Below are 22,435 nucleotides of genomic sequence, written 5' to 3' on the forward strand. Positions count from 1 at the left end.
CCTTCATAAAGATCATTAAGCGGAATTTGCGTATATATGTGGGCGACTGTGTAGATCAAACTATTTAATCGGATATATGTAGGTAACATTGCTTTCTATGATTAAGAGCGGCTCTCGCAGGGTCAAAGGGACAGCCTTGCAATCAGTTGCTATGTACGCGAATCTGTATCATTGCCTATTGGAATATTAAGATCCACGATATATGAGATAGTTGCCTAATAATCTATCAGACACGATAATTTGAAACGTTCAAAGGGATCGGCAGCTGTATTATTTACTGTTTCCATATCGACGAATTAATTCGTCGTGTATAATGATAATAATTAGTACATCTCGTATCATGCAGTTATTAAAACTTAAAACTATTTAAATTGAATACGCACAGTATGGCATAAAATTTATTATAAAAAATGGCTAATAAAATATAAAATAAACATAATATATATAAAATAAGTAAAATATTATAATTATGACGTAGTAAAATTGTATTTAAATATCGGGGGGCGTTGGTATAAAAAGTGTACATTTCTACGCGAATTTGATATATTTAAGGAATGTTGTTATACATAGCTCGGCACAAACGGAGTGGGAAAATTAATTTCACCGGGGTGTTGCAAAAGAAGTGCTCGCCGGGAAATTGAAATGATTGAAGAACCAATTGGTACGCTCGGGGGTTGTAATATCCTTGAGTAAACGTACCGTGCGCTTTGTAGTTGTAATATTTCACGTTCCGATACTTTCCCCTTATACAAAGCAAGCGATGAGCGCCAGGATGCTTCAACTAAAGGTAAATATTTCGCTTCTGTGAAGTTAGAAGCCTATTTAAAAAATTTTTTATACAGCCAATAGACCTCAACTTCACCCCATAGACCTCAACTTTTGTGGATATATCTAAAAGGTATTTCGACTACCAGATATAAAAAATAAAACTCAAAGAAATCTAAGGTGCTGACTTGACGTTTTCGTTTATGCGAAAATGCGTAATAACTTCCTTACTTTAATCAGAATCGATTTGAGTCGTATCATTTTTTGATATGAAACTTCTAAATTATTAATCTTGTGTTGTTATCGTTCCGATGAAATACGATCTTCCGCGAGCAGAACAGCAGGGAAGAAAACCAGAACGGTGTAAATGCCAAGCGGCAACTACTTGGAACGGAAATTTATATGTTTCTCTACTTAGCCTGAAAATAGTACTGCAGATTCTCTGAAACATGAGTAAGTAAATCACGAAGATAATAGTACTAAAACATCGTACTTTCCCTGGAATTCTCATTTCGCTCGAATGCCATAACTACTGCTACCATTAAAAACTTCCTAATAGAAATACATCTTTATTAATTAACCTGCGATGCACATAATAAATAAACCGTTAATAACTGTACAAGAATGAATATTAGATTATATTACTTTCTACGCTACATTTTTTACAGTTAAATTTTTTAATATATGAGAAATAAAATATTCGCCATATATGTCGATCTAAGGTATATTAAGCTATCTAAGCCAAATTATCAGAACACAAAATTTCTTGGTTTTATTAGGATTGACAGAAAGCCACCATCATTGTTGTTCTTTTGAAACAGAAATACAATAAGATATAAGATAATCAGCAAGTACAAATGTGTGAAAATCAGATGTAGTCGATAGAAAAATGGATTGTCTTTCAAACGTGACTTCAATTTCTTGCTTTCCCTACTCTTATGACTAACTATAAATCGCTTAAGTAAATAACTGGCTTTTCCCAAAGGAATAGAAAGAGGCATATCGCAAGTATGAGATGTGGCGATTAGCATTCCATCGATTGCGCATCGCGCGATACCGCAATGCATTGAACGCATTAATCTTGTGCATTGTCATAAAACGCCGAAGTATTCCCATTTTCCGGCCAATACGCGTATACGTACGTATCTATGTACATACGTTATAACGACGTTCCAGCATGCACGCGTACCTTGGAGTATCGTAAATATTCATGAGGCCATAAATATTCATGCCAGCCCCGTTCAAAGAGAATCGTTTTAAGAAGGAAAAACCGAGAGAAACGACATCGGGCTCCTTCCAGGGATATATCTCCCTCTTATCTGGCGTCACTCGAGACGAAGAAAGACGAAGAAAACCAACGTCTCGGAGGTGAATCCAGATAATGCGACGCACTTTTGACGCATCATCACTGTTGCGATAAAAAGCGTATTGCGCGAGTTCACCGATCTGTCACACACCATCAACTCCCGTGACAAATTACCGATATCATTTTTAAGATAAGTGTGGCTTATTAATTGCACTTGTAAACTTGAAATTAACTGCATACATCTCGCAAGGATGTACTTTTAATATAAGGTACCTTATCTATTATATAAAACACCTGTTAAGAAAAAATAAAGATATTTTTGACACAAATTGATTTTAAATTAAGATATAAAGATAATTTGTTAATCAAAAAAGATAAGTCAATTATTTTTCAATTTCTAATATTAAACGTATTTGTATGAAGCTCTCTTAAATTAAAATTCCACTTCTTATCAGAATAATGAAAAATTTCGAAAATTGCAAATAATTGATGCTTAATAATCAACAACTCGATATAAATATGTTGCGACATTTAATTATAGTGTGTAACACAAAACTTGAAACTCGCGACGATTGTCGACGGGCTTGATCGATAGAGAACGTAACGTGGTTTCTTGATTTACGAGCATTCCTTGTATGAGACTCGAGAAAGTGACTCTACGAGGGAGGATTAAAGGGGAACGAACGTTCCAGATCTTACCGAGCAAACCATAAATTTGCTTCATAAATATATTGCGAAGATTGCGGACCAGAGGTTCCTCCGACGATTTATACATCGTGTTGCAATCATCGCGGTTTCCCTTACTCCTTCATGGTTATTTTACAACGCGTTCGCGTATTGGTTCTATCTAATATCAAATCGACATGCGAGATCCAGCTTGAAACTGAGTGTTTCATATCAATAATTATGTCATCATATCAATATATCGAAAGAATTAATTAAATAAAAATTATTTTTCCGGCAACCATAACAAAAGTACATAGCTTTGTATTGTGGCTGACACAATTATGACCGCAATCATTTCATTATCGACATCGGGATGACGCTCGTCAAAATTTGCGGAAGGATGGCCTTTATCTCGCAACGAGAACTCTCATACGAAATTTTACGCCGTAATAAACGTAAATGTTCGCCTGTTTGGCCCATTACGTTTTTCTTTCCACCTATTATCTCTCGTTGCGCGGTCGCCGTTATTACCGAAATAGAACGGGAGGAAGCTAAGCTTAGGAAGTGGAAGTCCGTCCCTCCCTCCCCGCTTTACACGTTTCACCTAAGAAACGTAAGGGAGCCTTGAGAGAACCCTTGTTGAAGAAAATTCATTTCCTCGACAACGATCGTACGAGCGTGTTACAGCCAAGTCTGCGGAATGCCGGGGCTGGGATGCCGACGGGGAGGAAGGTTACAAGGAAAACAAGCTACTGCAACTACTGGCCGCAACATGCAGTATTGTGGGGATACGAATTTAACCATCGTCGGTCTGCGAATTTCGCTGAAACGCGAAAGCCAAAGAGATCGCCACATTTAGGAGATAAGACGAACACATCGAGTTACAAATGTTGCCGCTGAATCTTAATTTAGTAGATTCGAAGTGAGGAAAAGGGAAAAGAAAGGAAGCTAATTCTGGTCAAAACGAAGCTCGATAAATAGATACAAATTTGATTATAAAAATGTAGTGCAGTGCACGTCTTCAGAATTTTCTGCTAGTTTCCAGATATCAATAAAAGATTAATATCTTTATAGAAAATACAGATTAAATATCAAAATTAATGATAAATTTAAATTTTGATATTTTGATTAATAATATATAATCCATTATTAAATTTACAGTATTAGTCGGTATTGCATCAGTGTCATAATCGCGTGTTGGATAATCAACAAGCGCTGTGTAATGTTTACGAGATTGAAAACACGAGAAACATATATTCATACGCATAATCCTCTCGCTTGGTGCTTTCGTAAAGTTTTAATTGCTAATTAAATCAATGTATGTCAGTGAGTTATATTGTGTCGGGAATGCGATACTACGTAAACCTAATTCAACAGCAATTAGTTGCGCGTCACGTATCGCGCGCCACTTTGCTTTTCGAAACAATACGTGCAACCTATGTCAATGATTTGTGGAACATTTGCAGCATACTTTTTACTCAACGCTTATCTGTTTTCACAAGCTAGATATAAGAATGTGAGAGATAGTAAGATGGTATAATATTATTATATATTGTAAAATAAGCATGTAAAAAAAACAAATACATGTATGCATGCATTTGTACACTGAAAATCGTATATTTTTATTCGCGGTTTATGTAAGTTTACATATTCTTTATGCAATGTACTTGCAGTCCATTGAGCAAAAACACTGCGACATTCTTTGGTATCATGAAAAGCTAACGAAGAAATAATATTCAATCTTAAAATCTCGGCACTATTGCGCCGTCGCGTTGTATCGCTTTACTTTAAAATTTATGTGCAAATCAACAGCGAATAGATTATCATCGTCGATAGTATTTCCCAATATTTTCGTCCGCGTTCACACAGATTTATGCGGACAGCGGTCTACGCCGACGAATTAATTGGATTAAATCGCCCGCAGTTTAATATTCATTTCATGCCTTATAGAGACGCCGCGAAGCTCGCAATCCGTATAAATTGCAGTGCCTTCAAAAAGCAATTTCATTTTGTACGTGAAGTTACCGCGGAATATGAAAGCAAGCTATCTTCTCTTGACAACCCTCTCAATTAGGAACCTAACTCTCGTAGAAATTATTATACCAGAAAATGTTCGGAACGATGCGATGTAATACCGGGATTACTACGGGTGAGCATATGACGTAGAAAGCGAATTTTTGGCGAAAAATCAAATTATTCGACTCGCGATGCGATACGTCCAAAAAATCCTGTTTGTCTCGTCTCATTATTTATTGCTGTTAGATCTGCTTGTATCACTTTACGTTATAATTCGCAATTTTTTTATAAGATAAAACAAGATTGTGTAAGGATATATTAGAACAAATCGCGCAATTATATTTCATTTATTGTTTAGTGTTTAATTATATTAACTGTGTATTCATATGCGACCGATTGTAGCGAGAAGCGGAGAGTAATTTTTAAAGCGGTGCATACATAACGGCGAAACCTTTTATATATATATAATATATATATATATAAGATTTCGTTGTTATGCATATTAAACTCGCAGAAAAAATAAAGAAGAAAATATAAAATTGTGCCATGACTGCAATAACCTTCTGTAATTACGCGCTTAAATCATTGTCAGCGGAGTTATTGCAGCGGAATACTTTCCACGCGGCCGAATGCGCTAGCGAATGCTCGAATCCTAGCAGAGCGTCAGGTTATCCAACTTTCCGCAATCCTGCACATCCTGACAAATTTCTTTTCCTTCTTTCCCAATTTTGGTACGCGCATTATTTTCGATGCGTCGTGAAAATCGATGACGCGACTACTCTCGCGACTACTCTCGCGACGTTTGAAACTTCAAAAAACGTTCAACTCGCCACAAACATGAAATCAGCAGACTTTAGGGGCAATAACACACTAAACTAAAGCGAAAGAAAAATTATGTTAAACTAACTACCGCATTACACACACACATGACAAAATAGATTTTAAATTTTTATTAAGCTAAAGGCGCAAGCTCTTTCTTATTCTCTTCCTTTCATTTTTATTTTAGAAATGTTCACATTTCAGTTCGCCATTAACTCACTTCTAGAATTAATTAAAAATTCTTATTGAAGCATACATCCGCGAATCGTATAAGCTTCCACGAAATATTAGATCTCTTTAAGACTCTTTTTCCTTGACTCACCTTATCTTCATTAATTAAAAATTGTTTCAGCTGTTTGTTTGCCAAATCTTCCTTGTACGACTTAATATGCTTTTAACGATTCTTTAAAAATGCGAGCAACATAGCTATATCAGCTTTGAATGACCATTTCTTCTTTTACGTTTCTAACCTAATAGAATTCAAGTCGGCTCTCGTTATCATGAGTGAAATTCTACGGAAGAAACCGGCAATCTCGGCGAAATAATTGGCTCCATTACAAAGCTTAATGCGAGCCGAAATTATGATGGTAGAACTTTTGGCGGCATATGCTGGCAGTCTCAATTTTCCAACGTGCTTTTCCGTGATCTCTCGAAAATTTCCTTCTACCTTCGTCCGCGATGCTCTCTTTCACGTACTTTCCAACCTTCCGCGCGTTCTCGTTTCACCCGACGCGAAATCGACAGCGGCGACGGTCGGAGGATTCCCGGCGCGTGACGTGCCCCGAAATTCTGGGTTTTAATTGCGCCCCGGATATTTTGGCGGGAGAGGGCGGAAGACATTAATGGACCGAATCCGAGGTGGAGCGTGGAGCTGCAGCGCGACGTGCTGGTGCAACGCGTGCACTCGGACAACAGGGCGGATGTTTAATTGAGCATTCGGTCGCGCTCGCCCGAACGCGAATGTCTCTCATAATCCGGCGTGCCAATTAACGCTATTAGAGACATCGAGCGCGCCAGCACGCACCCGACCGACAGCGGTCCACGATAAATCCGATAATTGATTGTGGATCGACGCATGTGCGACGACCCATTGCAAAAAATTCAAGGCTTACGATTACCTCGCGAAAACGAATCGTCGTTAGCGAGTATGAGAATTGTTAAGAATAACATTTGAGGGAGAGTTTAATATTAAGAGATTATAATCTTCCGTGACGTCACAAACGACGAAGCAGATGAAAGATACAAATCATTCCCCATTTCTCATGTTTTTTGTGCAATAAAGTGGACAAAATGTATAAAAATGGATTTTCTATTAAAAATAATTGCTTCAGGTACTATAAATCTATATTCAATTTGCTGTTATTCAGATAATAAACTCAGATATTAAACACTTGTGTATAAATTACGCGATAGTATTTCGAAAGCATAACAGTTACCACATTGGATTTAATTATTAGTCCACCGAGTGATTAATTGCCCGGAGAATTATGGCTCTTGGCTATTGTCCCGTTGTAAACACACGCGGTATTCCATGTCAAACGCGAGTAAAATTTAGTAATTTTTCGCTTCAGCGATCACAAGCGCAACCATTTCAATCGATTCTACTCATTGCGTCCTAATTTCATTTGTCACGTAAGCGGATATGCAGAACGCTCGTATCAATTATCCCGATTTTTCCACCTCCATAATCTTTTTTAAAATTACGCAATCGTTCATTGTGTGCAATTCGCGTGTGACATTTGACGCGAATCGATATTTGCATCCTCAATGTGACTCCTCGTTTAATTACGATCGAGAAAAGTCACGTACGTATTCGATCTAATTGAAAATTAATCCCCTTCGTGCTGAACAATGCGAAACTTATTCCGGATTCATGTGTCGCCAGAAGATCGCGTTTCAGCAAAGTAAATGGGAATTCGAATCGCATCGATTGAGTAAAAAGAAAGAAAAGTAAAAGTAGAAAGCCTCTCGAAATTGCCCATAATATATAATCGGACTTGTGTCGAAGTAAAACTCAACGCTGCTCCATCATTCACTATTCATCATCGATGTGTACAGACTCGCTGAATTACCTATCTGAATTTGATTTATTTTGTCGGAATTCTATTTTGCTTAATAAGAAAAGTCTCTCTCATCCATCTCACGGTTAGCAACTCGCAGCCCATCGCTCAAAGGTTAAATTCATTATTTGCGAAGGCTGTTTCAACCATTTATAAATTTTATCAACGAGTAATCTGTTTTTTGCTTACGAGTGCCTTATACGTGCAGCCTTATCGCGGTTCGTCGTGCTGAAAATCATTGACGCTCGAAAAATTCATCTCGCATCGCACTAAACTCGCGTCTTGCGAAACGAGAAAGCCCCTTTTGATTCTTTTCCTTCCCTTATCCTATTTTCTCGATAAGGGTAGAACGAACGAATGAACGAACGAACGAACGAACGGATAGACGGACGGACGAACGAACGTAGAGGGGCGCGGAAAACTTCGAGTAATAGTCAAAAGTTTATAGAGTCTAACCGGAGGAAAGTAACTGGTTTATGGGAAAACTTTCGCCACGTCCTCACACGGAAAATTTACGTTTGCAGCGCTTCCGGAGAGGGGACCGGAAATCACAGGCCTGTCCTCGCACTACGCCGTCGGCGAGAACGTGACTGCCAACTGCAGTGCCTGGCCGTCCGTGCCTAAGGCCAATCTACGTTGGACCATCAACGGCGAACCGGTAAAGTACCTTTCCGCATCCCCGGCGCTAGTCAACTTCCCCGAGGCCTCGTTCGCTGTATACCGGTGTATTACACCGCCGGCGCGGCGTCTACGTGCTCACCCGGTTGCGGGAAATGGTTTTGTGTGTTCTTTAGATCGAAACTTTATACAGACGAAGCCGTATTAGTTTATCTTCGCTTGGCGAAAGAGCCGAAAGTGGACGGTGCCGTTGCTCCAGTTACATTTGCTTTGTTACATTTGCTTAAAGAAGACGAAATTAATACATGCATGAAGGCTTTACATGAGAAAATCCGATGTACAACAGATGCAGCAATGTGTACAAACGTAGCTGAGTAAGATTTACTTCTTTTGCTGGAACGCAAACAAAAAGTTGACATTTTAATTTAAATGTTGAAAAGAATTATAATTTTATAATTCGTAATTCAAATAACAAAAAAAAAACAGAAATCCAAGACATCTATTTCATGAAATAAAAAGGAAATTTGTAAAAAGATGTTTTATGAAAATTCTATTTTACTAAATTCTGTATGTCAAAAAATTTTATTTTTTAACACCGATTATATCTGGATGGTCAAAGTTCAAATTAAAAAAAAATTCATTTAATTATGCATGTACATACTTGAGGTACATTTCGCCGGAAGACTTAAGCTTTACATGTTAAATAGCTCTCTAATATTATAGTTAAACTTCGCGTCACGTTTTTCACCGGGAAAAAGCGGCTTCAGTTTCGTCGACGGATCTGTCCTTAACGGGAAAGTCGGAACACCCTACACGTACATACGATGGAATTGATTGGATAGGTACACGCGTATACACTCCGATCTCGCCGGTAAGCTGCTTTCGCGGCGGAATCTGATTTCGCGTAAAGCGATAGTGTCCGCGCACGTAGACACTGGCACGGCAACGAAAGCGTTGTCGAGAGAAAATCCTGTTTCCTGTCACCGGTGTCGTGACGACGAAGTCGAGGCCTCGAGGCGTACGCCTCGCGCATGATTAGCGTATTCGTCGTTTCGTGCGACGAACATAAGACTCTATCTTCAAGGATTTTGTCTCATTTTATTCTTGATGAGACGAAGACGATCCAGGAAAATAGATAGAGTCTACTATCGTGTGTTAGCGAAACTTACGTCGCGAAATTTACGTTACTGCAAGCTGGAGATTGAAAACGATTTTTTTTAATTTTGGTAAATTTAAATCCGCTTTTAATTTTTACGAATAATACGAATTAAAATTTTTGTTCTTTTCTGTTAATAAAATTGTTCTTGGTTTTAATATACTGTATAAATATTTTTTCATGTACATACAATATGATATAATTACATAAACGCATTTTTCCAAATTAATATTAAAAAATAATTTTTTGAAAATTATACCGAATTTGAACTTCGCTGTTGACAATTTTTTCACGAAGTATAGACACGAGATAAATTAAAATTCGTTAAAAATGTAAAGCATACATACGTTTAATGATTACGACGGAGTTCTAACAAATTTTTCATAATGCCATGATAACTTTATGTTCGCGCATTATGATTAAATTTAATTCTTAATTTAAATTCTCCACGAGAGAGCTACGAGATAATATGCTAAACGAATATTGCGAGTAGCCTGTATAGTACTCATTCATTAAAGTATGCACGAGATAACGAGATTAGTGAGCCAAAACGTGCAGTATCCTTTGATCAATTTAGAGTCAATTTTACCTTAGCGAAAATTCGATTGGTCTCGCCACATCCCTTCGCATTTTTTTAATCCTTAAGATCAAATGTTTCGATACGAACGCGTTGCAAATAAAGAAAATCCTTTGACGCTAAAATCAACGTGAAATGTTAAATAAACAAGAAAATTTTATTACATTATTTGCAGCTTGGTCTAATTATTTTCCTTATATCTAAATTTTCAGTACAATTTTAAAGCTAAACTTTTCTACTTCCTCTACATATCGCGAGGGATTAGTCAATGCACGCAAATTTCCTGCTTCACTATATTCGCAACTAAAAAATATTAATACCGAGAAGAAAATGTTGTGAGAACAACGCGAAGTGTAGTAATATTCGCGGAACAATCGGCGGAAGGGAAAAAACGGACGGTTTGCTGAACGGGCTCGGCGAAATGTAAAAGATTGTCGTGCAATGTGCGAAATGTGTTCCTTAGAAAAGCGTAATTTCGCGCCAAATTGATCGCCGTTCCCGGATCCAAAGCAAATCTCCGTTGAACCGTCAACAAAGCAGCGGGCAAAGTACATTTCTCTCCTTTGCCCGGAGCACTCTCGGTACTTTGATTGTCGCGGGCGTTTCTGTAAATTAGAACGGACTGCGCGCCTCGAGAAAAACGGCAAATTGCTCGCAGCATCGCTCGCGTTTTGTATGCAGGTCGATTAACCCTCGCGGGACTTATAAGTTCTGGAATTGTAACATAGCGAATTAAAACTGATTAAATTATCCTGCAATCTAAAACTCGTATCTAAAACTTTATATTATTCTTTATTCAGTAGGTACTAGACTTTACACCTTTCCCTCCTTTTTAGCTTTTAAGAGATATCCGCATTCTAATATAAAATTTTACTTTGTTTGAGTAATTTTATAAATAAAAAATGATTCAATTAAAAGCAAATAATTCGATTAAAAATTGAAATGCTTACATATTTATCAATTTGTTTTAGCGTCAAAGTAATGCAATCTCTTTATAATGTTGTATATCTTTTATAAAGCTGCTAAAATTCATTCCAATTTATAACACCATGCATATGTTAAAGTTTAATACTTAAACAAATGTTATTAACAAGTTAACAGTAATTAATAATATTTTATCGATAAATAATGCCAAACTGTTTATGCGTTTTACGAAAAATACTTGCTATTTTATTATACACTGCTAAATTACATTTTGTTCAACGTAATTACTAGCGACAGACGTACTACGCGATGCATGTGTTTGCGAATTTATTACATTTTATTTTTCCGGCAATAAAAGACAATCTCGCGTAAACTCTTTATTGCGTTTTTTATCTTTTCCTTCCGTAGAATCAATGTAAATTTTCTTGAGGGAAATATACAAAGTTGGCGATTCTGATAAGTTTTCCCTTGTCTATACTCCATTCCTACGTTTGATTTTATTTCGCAGTTGGACACGGTATTACTTCGCGAATAATTCGAATTTACGATTTCGAGGAGATGAGAAGAGCATCGATGCGGCTTTATCGTCCGCTTCACAAAAAATATATATACATGGAATTGAAATTTTTTTTATATTTTACGTATATCACATTGATCGTACGTCACAAGCGTTATACATGTCCTGTCGGTACACGTATAGCTGTTACGGCAATTTTACTTCGCCCTCGTGCACCGCTCGATATAAGTTCGCAAATAATTTGAATTTACGATTCGTACAGGATAGGAAAGGCATCGATACGAACGAACTTTATCGTTCGTTCCGGGCAGGGAAAAAGTGGAAACAAGATTTTTTCGCGTTCTCCGGCAGAGCGATGGTTCGATCGTAAGTTATCGTGCATTGTACGGTAAAGCCGGCCGGCCGACCGACACAATGGCTGGTTGCGTGTCTTTTTATTAACATACGAGCCGAAACTGCAATCGCGGTCGATATAGTGACATATGGCCACGCTGAAAAGCACCTATGCGCCACTTTTTACACGTAATGGCTCGAATCCGACGTCGGTTGCACGTCTTTTTTTTCTCCGATGCGGGGTGATATACGGGCGACTGGCATCGGGCGAGATGGGAATTTAATGCGAGCCCATATTTGAATGATACGACGCTTTTTCAGCGACTAGCGCAATGGTAATAGTCTTTCTTTATTATTATACGCTCCTACACGAACAAGTTTCAAGCCATTTTTCAAGCGAATCACGTCAAACGCGCAGAAGTTTCCGACGATCCGAAATAATTTTTCCAGTTCGATTCAGATGCAGGCCGACTCGTAAAATGATATATATAATTTAACCTATCATGTTCTTATCTAAGTATATGTAAAATTATTAAGTTATTGCTATGATTAATACAATTCACTCTTCTCTTCTAGCAGTTATTATCTTACACACAGTGCAATCATTCTCTTGCGATAACTGCTAATATAAATTTCTTGAATGTATAAGAGATAAATTTAAAGAGTAATCAATTATTAAAATTAAAGCATAATAAATAACTGTAAAATAGGTAAAATTTTATGCGATATACATATGTATTTTTCTCTTTTTCCGCATCACGCGAGGGAAGGACCCTTTTGAGGAACAATTTGTATTCTCTGCGTAACGTGCTTGGACCCGTAGTAAAATGGGTGTCTTTATGCGAAAGGAGGAACCGCATTTGAGAACGTGATTCCGAAAACGCCATAGTAAAGTCCCTTCACGGTTTTCATCGCAAATTCTCGGATTCTTGCGAATTTCACGAATGTGTACGGGGCACCGTACACATCAAAACGCATATTCAAGAAAATATAGCGAATCATTCAGCAGAAACGTATAGCAAAGATTGAAATTGAACGGATTTAAGAGTCTGAAACACTCTGCCGAGATTAGATTGTCCTAAACCACGCCGTTTTTCGGACAATTTCTTGAACTATTGGAAAAAACCTTTATTATTATATATTCCCCCTCCCCTTGGAGGATGTGATCGTCATACTGCCCGCACCCAATATTCTCTCTCGTCCTTGCCGGAAGCCTCACGCACTTTGGGAAGAAACTCTGAAAGAGACTTGTCGTAAAAGGGAGGCCGTCACTCATGCTCAAAAGTTATCAGATCCTCTTAGAACGTCATTAAAATTCACGTGAAATCCGCGGTACTTCGAATTTAAATTATCTTATTCTGAGATGTATGTCTAAAAATATACGATAGGACGTCAGGAACAGATCTTATTTCAACTCTGCAATAAAAAGCCTTTTCTGAGTGGATTTGCAGATACATGCATGTCTCGAAATGAAACAATCTAAATTCTCGAAATCTTTCTTTTTCTGTCGTTGAAGAAGAGAAAGAACGAAAAGCTTATTCAACATCCTTTTTAAGATAAATTTCAAGATTAGTTTTAAGAGCTGATAAAACGATACGCGAAATCCCAAAAGATGATAAACACAACAAAGCAATTGATTCTAAATCCTACTACCGCTTCGTTTTCCTTCTCAAAAGCGAAGGATTTCTTCGTATCCGGTACGACTTTTAGCGGAAGGTCGTAACTCCACGCGCGCCCTTATCCTAAGAAAGATCCCAGAGGAACCTGCAGAGCCTGGTAGGCTGACACGATCGCACCGAACGAGCCAGATCGAATTCAGACGTTCAACAGAATTAGGGGGATCGATCCGCGGTGCACGATACCCGCGGGATCACCGGCGGAAAAATGCCCGTCCGTCGCTTTTCGTAACGTTTACGAGCCTCGTAAAATCCCAACGAACGAATCTATATATATCTCTCTGTCGTCTCTCACATCTCCTCGTCATTTTTCCTCCGTGAGTGGCGACAGCCACTCATCTCGAAGAGCCGCTCCACGATCGCTCGCATTTCCTTCGCAGGTGACGTGCGAAATAACGCAAAGTACCTGATCGATCGCAAGACACTTCCGACATTTGTTGGAAAGAAGCGAGTAAAATTATCATATAAATTCAATTTGTATCAATAGGGGTACGACATTATAACGCTATAAACTTGCAAGAGGCTAAGGCTTGAATGAAATAAAACCTAGCTTTCAAACCCCTTTTTAGATCTGGATTACCAATAAAATGTCGAGAGCGCTAAAATTTATTTAACTGAGTTTCTAGCATCCAAGCGATGTTCATGCAACCGATTTTAGGTCGCACGCAAGAGAATTCAAGATTTCAAGCACAGTTTGTGACGACGACGACGATGTCCTCACGGTCTCGCCGGCCGTGGAGGAGCGCGCCGTCGCTTTCTTCCCTATAGCTCTCTTTAGATATTCGCGATACTTCTCTCCGAAACCCCGATGGTAGCTCGACTGAGTATTTTTCAGATGTTGTTGGGCGCCAGGTGCGATTCCACGCACCACGATTCACGAGATCGCAGTATTTCTCAGGCGTGGGCTTCTTTGATCAACCGCGGATGGAATAGGAGAGGGAGCGTAGCGCAATCATCACACTCAAATAACATAAAACAAAGTTATATTTCGGTTAAGGCAGATAACATGTGGACGATAACGTGTTCCCCGGCGAACCAGCAGAATTCGAGTACACGCCACGTGTCACCCCACGAGCGCGATACTCATTCCGTCGCTGAACTGCACGGCAATCCCGATCGAGTTCGTACAAGAGTATTCCCCGACATAAGTTGCAGCGAATTCTACCCGGACGGTCAAACGCGAAATACTCGAAACGTCTACGTCTAACACTTAAACAATTAACGCAACTTCCCTACGGTCTACCGCGACAACGCTGGGGATCTTCTTTCCCCTCGAAACGCACGAATGGCCTCACCCGTAAACTCGACACAACCGTGGGCCACTAATCCCGATGAACCGCACGTATAGCTAATTACAATGGCAGCAACTTAACCGGCAACGATAACTACGAGGCTCTCTCACGCGCGAGAGCCACTTCCCCAAAACTACGGCACGGTTAAGCCAACGGCGATCATGAAATTCCACGCGACGCAATCACCCGCAACGAGATTACGCGAAACGAAATTACTCACAACGATTACTCACAACGAAATCATACGCAACGAAATACACGAAACGATATCACACGCGACGAAATTACAAGTACGCTGACTGTCGGCGGCCGTACGTTTCATCCCCGAGACGGGCACTCGCGATCACTTCGTCGCACGGGCCCTCCCGCGGTATATCACTCGATATTCTTTAATTACGGCTGATTCCATACATTACCGCGGCACAACGCGACTCCCGGGAGGGCCTAGATATTCTCGCGATCTTACTTCGAGGAAGGCAGAGTAGTGGCCTTACAAATTTCGTCGATTCCGGCAGCTCGTCGCTCGGCTTCCAGGGCTCGTAGTTGCCGAGATGGCGGCTCGCACGACAGTGGCGTTTCCTTGGTCCGGCGGGACCACGCAGGGCCCGCGCGCGCCCGCGCGCCGGTTTCCCTAGCCCGGTCGGTGCTGCGCCCTGGCCTGCCAGCGATCCCTCTAGGCGATCGCCGCGCCTCACTAGAGCGCCCCTCGTCACTGCGCCCATCCGCCGGCGGTAGTTTTAAGTCCGCCTATCTGAGACCGGCTGTCCAGGCCGCGTCTCATCGTCCGGTTCCTCGACGGCCAGGCTGGACGGGCCATGGCTCGTCGACCGGGGGCGGCTCACAGCGGTGGTTGCCCCGTTCCTCACCGGGGACCTTCGTCGGGGCGTCCCCCTCTCCGCGTCCTCCGTACTCGGGCTGCAGTGCTCTCGGGCCTCCTGTGACGCCTTGACTGGTCAGCTGATCTGCTGGCTATGGGCCCCAGCGTGACCCGCCCGCCGACCGTACGCCCTCGCAAGCTCCCGGTTGTCCGGCCGTAAGTCCCTCGACGCGGCATTAGCCGTTACAATTGTCGTGATCCTGGCCACCTGCTCCGCACTCCCTCGACCTGTAACGCTCGCAAAGATCTTATTTCTAACCTAAAGGTCCGCTCTCCGCCCGCCTCGGGCGGAGGCACCATCCCTGACGCCTCCCTCGGCCGAGCTCCCATCTGGGGTAAGGGACGCGACATTTGTCACGTCACAAGTTATAAATCGTCTCCACAGAGAAGGGAAGGATCCGTTCCTCCAAGATCCACCGACGAGAAAATTGTCCCTGGCACTCGCGTGTTCGATTACTGCGACTTCATATGTAACACGAGGTTCGTCTTCGCATGGGATCGTCTGCGCACCGTGTATATCGCCGGCCAGACTCACGGGAACCATATAACGTTCACCGTTATACACGCGCGTACTACATGTATTCCACGCGGTCCATCGGGAGTTCTGACGTTAGGTTCAAAAACACCGCTGGGAGATTACCCGATAAACAATGGCGAAGTCAACTCGTACGAGCCGCAACGTACGTGAGAGCATTTCTGATCATCGCGCTGATCAGGGGCTTTTAACCGTTGGTTATTCGCAAAGTTTTATGAATTTGTACAAATTTTCACCGCAAATTTCTAACAGCTCTTTTATAAGAAAATGTATACATAATAGTCGGATATATATAATCTATTTTTATTAATATAAATATCTTTTCATATGTAGAATACTTATTGTTAGTATCTAATCAACGGGAAAAATATTTCTCGAAATAAGTTTTCCTGTATAGATATAAGTATAAAAGAAATTAACAATTTCTAATTGTGAATGATTAAAAGAGGTAGGTATAGGAACGTTTCGCGAAATTACCTCGCGGAAATAGAATATGTCAATGTGCCATCACACAAGCAGGATAATACAAACTATTATAAACGATACGATGTATAAGAGTATAAGATCCAAGATACAGAGAGCACACGATATTTTTCGTTATTTAAAAGTTCACCCGATCGCGCGCCGTTGGGAAATCATCTATAAACACGATAGTAACTCGATATAGTAAGCAAGAGGATGAAACGGTTGACCCAGTTTTACGATCTAAATAGTGATAGAGGCAACGAACACGGTTTATCGATTGTAGTTCCAGTCATTGTTCCTCTTTCTGTTACATAACTTCCGTCGTTTTTAGTACCATCCAGCGTCCTGGAATTTTTTTAACACCGTGAAATGTTCCCGTGTCTTTTGAAGGGATATGATGCAACGTTCGGGAAGAGTGACAGGTGCGTCCAATGTAATGTAATCCTTTCGTGAAAAATGCGCTTTCTGTGTGGACACTTCTATTTCATCGATACCATTCTGTCTCGATAAACGATGACAGGATTTTCAGTTTGCTACGTCGCGCGCGCGTGTCTTTCAAATAATTTGGTGTGCTCAAAAAAGAAGGAACAGGGGAAAGACGAATATTCGAAATTCATTATTGTCGAAAGCGACGAGAAGAGGCGAGCTTGAGGAGGAAAGGGCGACAAGGGAATCGTGAATCGCGCGAGCGGAAAGGGCGCGGGAGGATCGAATGGTAAGGGCGGCGGTCTCGAGGGGCCTCTTTGCCGGGGACAGCTTTGACCGTGTTTTCGTCGATGGGGAAAATTCGAAACGCTTTCGCGAGAAACGTGGCCTAAGCCACGACACCCTCTTCATTGCGAGGGAAATAAAGAAATAAGAAGGACCGCACGTGTGCATTGCACAGTGTGAGCTATGCCAGGTACTTTTTCCTCCGACTTGTCTTGCCGTCTCCTTTTTCTTTTTTTTTTTTTTTTGTGCCGCGCCCTTTTGCCGTTTGCTCCGATTTCTTGCACGTCGGGTAGTTCGCCTGCGCGATGCGTGTTGGTTTTTCTTTGACGTTTTTAGGTTCATTAGCAAACGTCAAAGTTAAAACTCGACGTCGTAAAAGTTGCTATTGGTGTTTGTGTAAAAAGTTTCAAAAAACGTCGTACTATTTTTGGACTGCCTACGTTTAAACCGCGAAAGTTTAATGCAGCAAAACTCAATTTCGAACTAGTCAAAGAATCTGTAGGGAAAAACGCAAGCAATCTCAGATATGTGTTGCACTACCAACGCAATAATTGCATGTTGGGTATAAATGGTATAATTATGTAATAGTTTTAAAAGATCTGTTATATAATATTAGTGTAGTAACATTTAGATCTGTATACTATACCTAACAATAAGTTCAGAATTCATAAAATAATTATAACAATAAAATGACTATTAAGCTAACAATTTAACTTAATTAATAGACGTAGTAAAATTTTACACACACACACAGCACTGTATTTTTTCTGGTTTACGCACAAATGTCAATTTGAGAAACTACATAGGTCTTAAATGAAACAGAAAAAGAGCAAATGCATGTACGATTTTTCGTACATCCACGAATTCGATTTAATAGAGGCCGGAATAAATGTAAAGGGCGGTTAATCTTCTTATCAGGAAATACGGCACCCCTCTGTTCGGGGGACAAAAGCAATCTACACGGGGACAACTAGAAAACAATTTATTCGGTATCGAATGGCCGCATTTTCTTGTTTTCCTCGAAGTTGATTACGTGTCCGACCGATCGATCGATCGAACACCCCTATCGTCTCTGCGTAGTCTCGCTACAGTAAGTCCCCTCCTTAATTTCTATCACGGGACCCGATGACAAATAGCACGATACAGAGAAAGAAAAAGCAACGGGCTCCATTGATTGGATGGGAAATGAAATTATTAATATCTTGCTGTCCGCGGGATCGCGACGCCATGATATTCATCAGGGACGGAAAATCGGACGGGCGGACTCGCTTTCTCGATTCGTTGGGCATAAAGTAAACTAAAAGATTTGATTAATTCCGACACAGTCGGGTAGAGAGCAATATACGGAGAGAGAGAAAGAATCCAATTCACCTACAATAGAATTATCTAGTTATCCAAGATTGTGCAAATTAATTCAGCAATGTGTTACCTAACTCGTATAAAGTACCATGCATGTGTAGAAAATCTGTAATTACTTTTAAATGAGAACATTAATGTTAACTATTGTACGAAATGCAACTCCAAACAATGTATAATTGTTATGCATGGCAATATGAATTTAGTTTCAATCGGTTTCCAATCTAACTATTGTGTGTGTGCAACTACATTATAAATATTTCATTGTACTACTACTCCAGATAGTTCACAATACCGACAATTTAGCAACTAAACAATTCAACATAACGATAAATTAACACTAATTCATACTACCTGATATTATTTGTAATAAATACCTCATAGGATTGACATCTTCTACAGCTGTTACAATTATAAAGGCAATTTAATAATTACGAGAATTAATCGACATGATAAAGTTTATTTGAACGTAGACCTAAGGTCACATTCTATATGCTACATTTCGCTCGCTATCATTTTTCATAATCTATCTTGTGAGCTCGATTACACGCGTTATGTAAGACTGCCTTCTACCTGCCCCATCTTACATCCTCCTTGTTACCCACATCCCTCGGGACCACATTGATTCGTCTAAGCGGTAATCCGGCGGGGTCTAATACTCTTCGCCTCGACATGTTAACCGATTCCTATTAATAGCCCTGGTCACATTTGAACACTGCAGATTATCAACTAATTGGATTAGCAGTATTAATATCGACACAGGGGGCATACCCCTCATTAGATTCACTCAATATTGCACGGCGATATTCCCCATTGCGGATCGGACCGTGTACACAAACGCACACAGGCACACGCGACGCCCACGTACAACACGGGTCTCGCGTGCCGTAAACCCTGTCACGTAGCTGCCGACATAATGGTCAGCGCGGGTGTTTCCTTGTGGACACACGCAAGCAGAGGCACGCGTGCACGCGCGGGCTCGTCATGCACGTGCTCGGGGAGGAGGCAAATTCCGCGATCCGACGCACGTGACCGGAAGTAAACACGAAATCACGGATCGCGAGCATCGTTAACGCGGAAGGAAGACCCTAGCCTGATTATTGCATTGACTCGTCCACGCACGTGCGCTGATTATTATCGCCATTCGCAATTCCCGCGCGCGACTGCTAATGATCGACGTGTGTCTCATCCGTGCATTGTCTTCAGCCGATATAATGCGTGTTTGATATAAATACAACCGCGTGCTGAATATCGCATTGTGTTTTGCGACGTATTCACCGTCGGGCGTTGCCCGACATACGATCCTCGTTTAAACTACTGATAATAAAGTATGCGCGGAAATTATGTATGCAAAGCGAGAATCGTCGCTAATAAATGATTAATTAATTTATATATTAATACAGCAGAAATATAATAGGAGTTACATGAAAATTGTCATTTTACCGCAGTATTTATATATTGGAACTTTAATAAAGATTTTCATTCTCACACACCACACACACAAAAGAACACACCAAACATTACTTTATTAATTTACCAGATTAATATGGTGGCGTTATGTGTCTGACATCTGCTGCAGTGCGCGAAATATACACATTACGGAGGAAAGCCGTCGCGAAATTACCGCGAGATTCCAATCTGAACGACTGATTGATTTTGGAAACAAGCTTCTCGCGCCTCGTTGAACATTTCGAGTAAACGTACGGCTGTCCTTCTTCTCGACCGTTCGCGGAACATTTGTTCGGGTTACGTCCGCCAGGAAACCGCAGTACGATAATCAATTCACCCGAAGACAGGAAGTGAGATCCGTTTTACTTCGGCAAGTTTCGAATTCTCGAAGAATAATATGCACGGGCCGAAACATAACATCGAGGAAAAGATCTGTATGTTCGACGGCTCGAGTTAAAAAGACAACGAATCTGGAATTCAGCGGAATTTTATATTTTGCTGCATTATATTAAACGTGGATTCATTAAATAGATATACGTTAATCGATAAATATAATAGTTATCGGATATAATTCTAATAATTCAGAAGCTGAAACCATGAAAATATGACGAATCGTGCAAGATTTGCATAACGAATAATAGACTATTGTAAAATATAGGTAATATGAGATAAATAGAAAGTTATTAAAAATTCAAGCGATAACAATAGGATCAAATAACATTTCGCAACTCGTCAGACAACCTCGCGCTTATTCAATATCGGAGAGGTGCTCCGCCGCCGCCGTAGCTCCCCTTGAAAATTTCCTCGACACTCAATTCCAAAAGTTCTTGTTATGCAAATATACTTCCCGTAGCTCAACGAGTATTTATGTTAACTTCATTGCAACTGGCCTCGTAACTTCGCCTATGCAGTACTTTCAGCCGTGCGACTTTGCTTCTAGGAATCAGCAATTTTCCGTGAAAGGAAAGAAAACACTGATTGCGCGGAGGATCTCGTAGAAGAGTTTAATAAACTTCCTCGAATCGCATTCCGCTCTAATTCCGTCGTATAAAATACTGACGTAAAATGTAGGAAAGTTACATTCGAGTAGCAGTATGAAAATTAAAGCGCGAGACACATAAGAACATGAAACATGGAATATGGAATGCATTTAATAATCAGAATTTTAAAACGATTGTATTTTGAAAGAAAGATGACTGTGTGCTGCAGTAGCTCCGCGCAATAATACAATCATGACGTTAAAGTGTAGCCTCCCTTTATTTTTGTTATTCTGAAACTCATTTAGCGGAGAAACTGCAACGTCGTTCTCTGAATGTTTAAAAGAGCTAGAAGATGCGCATTTTGGAGGCAAAAAGAGAGGCTAAACGACCGGTGCATTCTGCATGCAGTAGTGCGATCGCCCGCGAAAGTCGACAAAAATCTGTTTCCGATATTCACAACGGAAGCTCTAAATTGACAATTGAAACTAAAATCGTCTCGCAAAAATCCGGTACGCTACGTAAAAAGAGAGAGAGAGAGAGAGAGTGGGTCTCTCGGTGCGGTTCGATCGCATAAAAGTCCGGTGGCTCGCAAAGTATCCTTGACTGATCCCGCGTTGCTTATCAAGGCGCGTACGAGCAATGAATTTTTACGGAAATGCCGATAAGGCCGCGCGCGCTCGCGCACCCGGGGAGGAGAGCGACCGGAAAACGCCCGATAGGAAAACGCGCAACCGGTAGGTGGGCAGCGGAAAAAAATAGAGAGAGAGAGAGAGAGAGAGGAGAAAAAAACAGAAGATTTATGCCGCACGTATCCGCGCTGCCGATACCGGTCATCGATTTTCCGGTCGCGCGCGCCTATCGCGCCACTGATTTCGACCTGCTACAAGAACGAGGCGATACGTGTGTCTCTCTCTCTCTCGTTTTTTTCCTTTTTTTTGCGCAAAATCAGCCAGCCTCGGTTGTACCTCACTTCCGCGTCGCTGTACAACGGGAGCGCGGACCGACGAAGATTGCCGCTCCCGGTCACTTAATCTCGTTCTCCTCTCCGTGAACGACGAGCTCGAATCCGACATCTCTTCCATTTCGACAAACGAAACGATGCACCGTTTTATTGCGAACGTCATCGATCGAGAATCTCGAGATGTGTGCCGAAGTGCCCGAAGTCATACTTCATTATATTGATTTTCCGACGAGGTATTTTCGCTCAAGATCTTGGGTGTATATGCCTGTGTATGAGATTTATTAAAAATACCTCAATACATCACGGTAAATTCTCGATGAGTTTGATCTGAAAAACTGTACTCGATTTACGTTACATAAAACAAGTTCTTTTTTCG

General features: G+C 40.7%; 1 protein-coding gene across 4 annotated transcripts in view; it reads left to right on the forward strand.

Annotated features, from left to right (window-relative positions):
• The window catches only part of LOC112452151, a 194,474-nt gene that overhangs the window by 143,987 nt on the left and 28,052 nt on the right, over positions 1-22,435 (forward strand). For all 4 annotated transcript variants that reach the window (XM_025012227.1, XM_025012226.1, XM_025012228.1 and 1 more), the window contains one exon: positions 8,157-8,290. In XM_025012227.1, coding sequence (XP_024867995.1) covers positions 8,157-8,290 — 134 coding nt within the window. The remainder of the gene's footprint in view (positions 1-8,156; positions 8,291-22,435) is intronic.

This window comes from Temnothorax curvispinosus, unplaced genomic scaffold, assembly GCF_003070985.1.
Source record: "Temnothorax curvispinosus isolate PA1 unplaced genomic scaffold, ASM307098v1 QBEX01002996.1, whole genome shotgun sequence".
NCBI classification, from domain to species: Eukaryota; Metazoa; Arthropoda; class Insecta; order Hymenoptera; family Formicidae; genus Temnothorax; species Temnothorax curvispinosus.